Source organism: Rhagoletis pomonella, unplaced genomic scaffold, assembly GCF_013731165.1.
Source record: "Rhagoletis pomonella isolate Grant_MI unplaced genomic scaffold, Rhpom_1.0 Rhpom_scaffold_00001, whole genome shotgun sequence".
Lineage (NCBI taxonomy): Eukaryota > Metazoa > Arthropoda > Insecta > Diptera > Tephritidae > Rhagoletis > Rhagoletis pomonella.
Window position 1 is genome coordinate 38743285 of NW_023458555.1, and position 5227 is coordinate 38748511.

At 32.1% G+C, this 5227-nt stretch overlaps 1 protein-coding gene across 1 annotated transcript in view; it reads right to left on the reverse strand.

Annotated features, from left to right (window-relative positions):
• Positions 1–3861: 3861 nt before the first annotated feature.
• Positions 3862–5227, reverse strand: part of LOC118745458 (anoctamin-5-like) — an 89501-nt gene continuing 88135 nt past the window's right edge. The window contains exon 14 of the mRNA XM_036478933.1: positions 3862–4007. Coding sequence (XP_036334826.1) covers positions 3862–4007 — 146 coding nt within the window. The remainder of the gene's footprint in view (positions 4008–5227) is intronic.

Below are 5227 nucleotides of genomic sequence, written 5' to 3' on the forward strand. Positions count from 1 at the left end.
ATGTAAATATTAGAATAAACTGGCTTAAAAAATATCGGGGCAGTTCTTATTCTTTCTCTTTCCTTTTAGTATTGCATGCGTTGTTCACTGTCAGCGATTTTCGCTGTCTAGGAGAATGGGCAGGAAGAGCCTCTAGAGAGGCCTTTGATAAAAAATATTTACATCCATCGAAAGTCGATCTTATCTAATACTAAAACAAAATAGGTGGATTTTTTTTTATTTTTTTGGTATTGCCCAGCAAATTGTTTTTTTTTTACGAGAAGTGGTTGGGTGTAAGGGGACTTTATAGATTTGATACTAATTACCATTTAGGGAGAACAAGCTAAACGAATTCCTCATATTTATTTAACCTCATTCCATGTATATACATATAGATACATATGTATGTATTTGAATATAGTATATGAACTATCCAAAATACACACTTTTTTTTAACAGTAACTAATCTATTATCAATTCGACAACCATCAAAATGACAATGCAGTAATTCAAGTTGCCATGTATTTGACACTTTGAGAAAATAACAGAAGATTTTTATAAATGAGCTCCCTCTTTGTGACAAAAAAAATATGTGTAATACTCTCTCGAAAGTAAAGAAAAAAGTTGAATGAATAAGAGTGAATTGATAAAAGCGAAAGAATGGCTGAAGTCGTTAATGTCACAGACAGAGGTCACACATAGGCAAGCAGAGGTGAACGTACACATGTATTTGTATCTATGTGTATATATGTATACTAACCCAGCAATGAAAAGTTGTCAATTGTTAGAAATAACCAACCTGTAGTAAGCTTTTTTGCGGGATTTCTATAAATATCTAACTTTTAATGTGAAAAAACCAACTTAATGTGAGTTGTAAAGTCATGCTTTCTTAAAACAGATTTCTGTTTCAATATCCTCATACAAAAATTACCTGAATATCCTTTTTCTTCACTTCACAAATGCTTTTTCGCATTCAGGACAAACAAAATGAAGATCGAAACTTTATATTATCATTTTGATGTTATGTCTGACGGAATTCGAATATGGTGCCACCAACAGCAGAATATGTAAACAAATATACAATGTTAAATATAAAATAAATAAATACAAATGAAAAATAAAAAAATAAAAAATAATTTTGTTATTGATAGCTTGTATACAAAAGTAGTTAGTTACAAATTAGTTGACATGTAATAAAGAGGTATCCAGGTCTGAATTTTTTGCGGTCATCTCACCGCAAAAGTAGTTAGCCTTAGTTAGCACTAGTGTCACTCCCTGAGCGGTATTCGTACATATACTCAGAAAACAGCATTTCCCTAAAACAAGAAACCCGTAGCCTTATTTTAGAGTTACTGTTTTTTTCCTTAATATTACGAAAAATTTACTCAATTTTAGAAGTTTTTCCTTAATTCAGGTTCATGCTAAAAATAGGGCGTCATTAATTTGAGGAAGTAAATTTACTCAATATATAAGTAATAATTTCCTCAATATAAGTAGGGTCATTCCATCTCAAATCACCCAGGCGGAGGGAAAGTAAATGTAAGTTTGCGATAAAACTCACAGGGATTGTTCGTTGAACAATTTAATGGAACACGTACTTTTTCTTTTTGCTCAGAATTTCGAATTTTTCGAATAAAGAATTTTTGATGAACTTTCCTGAGTTTTTCATTTTATAAAAAATTTGCGGAAAATATTAAAGTAAAAAATGTTGCATAATAATAATAATAGATTGGCGCTTACACATACATATGTTAGTGTTTGGCCGAGCTTCTCCACCGATTTGTATCGTGCGCCTTGATGTTGTCACACAAAGGGAAGGTACCTTCAGTTTTACGCCGACTCCGAACGGTGATTGTATTTTTATGAAAAGCTGTTTTTCATGGCAGAAATACACTCGGAAGATAGACATTTCCATTGCCATGGGGGGGAGGGAATAAAAAAAAATTCAGCGATAGTTTAAAGGTGAGATCCTCAATGGCTAGAGGCGTCGTCTGTGTAATTTTTCATACATACAGTAGTGGAAAATAAATAGTGACACCACATTTTAAAAATGTTTTCTTACTTGTCTTCTGTTTATTTAATATTTATTCTTTTTTTCATAAAAGCATAGCCCATTATCTAACAAACAAACATATAAATTCATATTTCAAACATGGTGTAAATATTATAAAAAATCTGCAAACTTGCACCTTTTTAATCAGATTTTTTAGAAATTTGTTGAGTATGCAGTTTTATAGCCCATTAAATTTTGATAGATAAAGTTTAAGTTTTATGTTACTAAAAAATCGCGTTGACTTTTGGCAATTTTTTTAACGCATTTTCTTCCATAAAAAGTATGTTCGACATTTTTTTTTTTTTTTGTATGGAAAGAAGTGCGTAATACATTCAAGATAAAAATTATCAAAAAGCAACGCGATTTTTTAGAAACATCAAACTTGCACTTTGTTCTACTATGATTTAATGGGTTATAAAACTGCATACTCAAAAAAAATCTTTAAATTCTGTTAAAAAAGTTGAAAATTTAGAAGCGATTTTGCATAATTTTTATAATTTTTGCACAAAGTTTGAAATATAAATTTTTATGGTTTTTATCACATAATGTAGTATACTTTTATAAAAACTGACAAATATTAAATAAACAAAACAGTCCCTCTCTGGCTATGCCACTGTGTACAATGTATGTACATAAGAGCATATGGAAAGATACTTGAAATATTGAATGTCAATTTAGAGTAGTATGAACCGTTTACTTTGCTGCTGTTGGAAGCTGACGTAGACAAAAAGTAGAATGAGAAGTAGGAAAGTAAAAATATGAAGAGGGCATGTCAACCTCAAAAAGTTAGTTGAAGTGGCACTATACTCTATTTATTTTCCGATATCTGTCCGATATACATATGAATGTACGTACATATGTTTGCATATAAAAGTGCATACATATGTATGTGCATATGAGCATCATCCCCTCATTAAAGGGTAGCAAACATTAATGTGATTGTATTGGTATTGGCGCTGTCACCAGCGGTCGGTCGATGAAAGTAAGTTTTAGAAAGCGCGCACACATTCACATTTTTAGGAGCTGCATTGAATTATTGAGTGCGAAAGGAAGCGCTTACAAAAAGATTAACGCAAACTGGTGAAAGTGTTAGTAGTACACTGATAGTTTGAAACTTTCGAATACTTTGCTGCAGTTGAACAGTTTATTAATTTTCAAATGACAAGTCACATACTACATTGAAAAAGATATCTACGTAAACGAAGTATGTGACAAGTTTGTCGAAGTAGCCGTCAAGCACATTGTGTGAGTACAAGTTAAAAGTGGAGGTGGGATATTACGGAAAATATAGCTTAAAAGTCATTGTAGTACGTCATTGCGCATTTATGTAAATAAACCAAACTAAAAAAGTTTGCGGTTAAATAAATACGCATATGGTAAAAAAAGTTATTGATATGTATATAGTGTCACAGATATTTTGACCATTTCACTCTTGGTTTTTGTAGAATGTTCACCCTCATCGGTCCCGTCAAAAATTTGTCGAATTTTTTCTTGTGTATACGCTCGTTTACAAACAGATCTGCAATCTATACATATTGTTACGAATCTCCTTGACTACTTTACGGATTTCACAAAATTATTTCGGTTCGTATCGCTAGATTGTTAAGGAAATGCTCAAGGTGGCCAAATTGCAGTACAATTAACTTTATTGTACAACAAATACTTTACAATACTTGTTTAGGCAATAACAACAATTTACAATACTTGTTAAAGCAATTAAACACTTAACAAACTTGCTGATTCGGAACTGAACTTCTGAAACGCTGTAGCAACGCCTTTATATACCCGCGCTGCTTCGCACTCATGGCTACTCTAGAACCTTCTGACATCTATCGCTCATTCTCTCGCTGTTCGTAGTTTTTTTCCACTTGACGTTTCTTGCTCTCGAATATTCTACCTCCATCCTCGAACATTGTGCCATTTTCTTGTTGTTCGTTTTGCGTTGCCGCAGTTTTCATCGATGCTACAGGTCTAACTTTAAACATAGGAAAAAAATAATAGAGAGTTGTCATCTGTTTGAGAATTTCAATATGGCTGACAAAAAAAAAGTTTAAGAAGGCAAACAGCTTAAAATATTTTTGTGGAAGGTTGCCACCTGTTTGAAAGTTTAAGTTTGATTTAATTTATAGGATAAATACGGGTATTAAATTAAATAGGGTTAGGAAAGCTACTGCCAAAAATATTTTTGAGAGGGTAATTTTATTCAATTAGTAATATTATAAAATAAAACAACTAAAGAGGTTTAAAAAAGTTAATTGTCGAAAATATTTTTTCAGCGGGTTGCCACCCAATTGTAAAATTTTATTCATTTAATGTGATAAAAATCTCTTCAATTTTATTCTTTATGAATGAAGTGATTAGAGGTGTAGTTGGGAGTAATAACACAAACATACTTTATAAAAATTCTTAATACGTAGTTTTAAAGCCCACCCCTTTTTAGAATAACTTAGAAGTTTCTAGAAAACCCCGTTGATTTTTAGAAATTTTTTTGTTGGCGGTGTTATTATTTTGTTTCGTACAAAAGAATCTAACGAACATACTTTATATGGAGAAACTGCTTGATAAAAAATTGCCAATAATCAATGTAATTTTTTAGCAACTTCAAGCTTACACTTTGTTACATGTACTAAAAATAAAAACAAATTGGCTATAAAACTGCATACTTTAAATTTTTCGGAAAAAGCTGATTAGAAAACTGCAGATATGTTTGTATACGAACATCTCGATGGCTAAGTGGAAGATCGACCTATCTCGGCAGCCAGTTCGAAAACGCTCTATCTCAAAAAACTTTTAAAGAACGCCCTATTTCAGAATTCGTTTCAAAAACGCCCTATATCAGCATATTTTCAATACATTTTGAAGTGAGATAGGGCGTTTTTAAGCCGAAATCTCTTCGTGTTGATTTTACTTAATTTTATGTAAGCGCACCAAAGCGCAGTTCATTTCGACGATTCGTTTTTTTTCATGTTTTTATACATCTTCGTCTTTGCAGTTGCATCCGTCTTTGTATCCATTTCTGTGGTCGTCATCGTATTCTCCTCCTCGTCTTTGTACCTATTTTCATATTCGTGTTCTATTCCACATTCGTCTTCAGGTACCTCTTCATATTTACCTTCGTATTCATCTTCGCGTTCGCGTTCGTTTTCTTTTCTACACTAATTTTCGCCTTTGGCTTTCTCCACATATTCGTCTTCG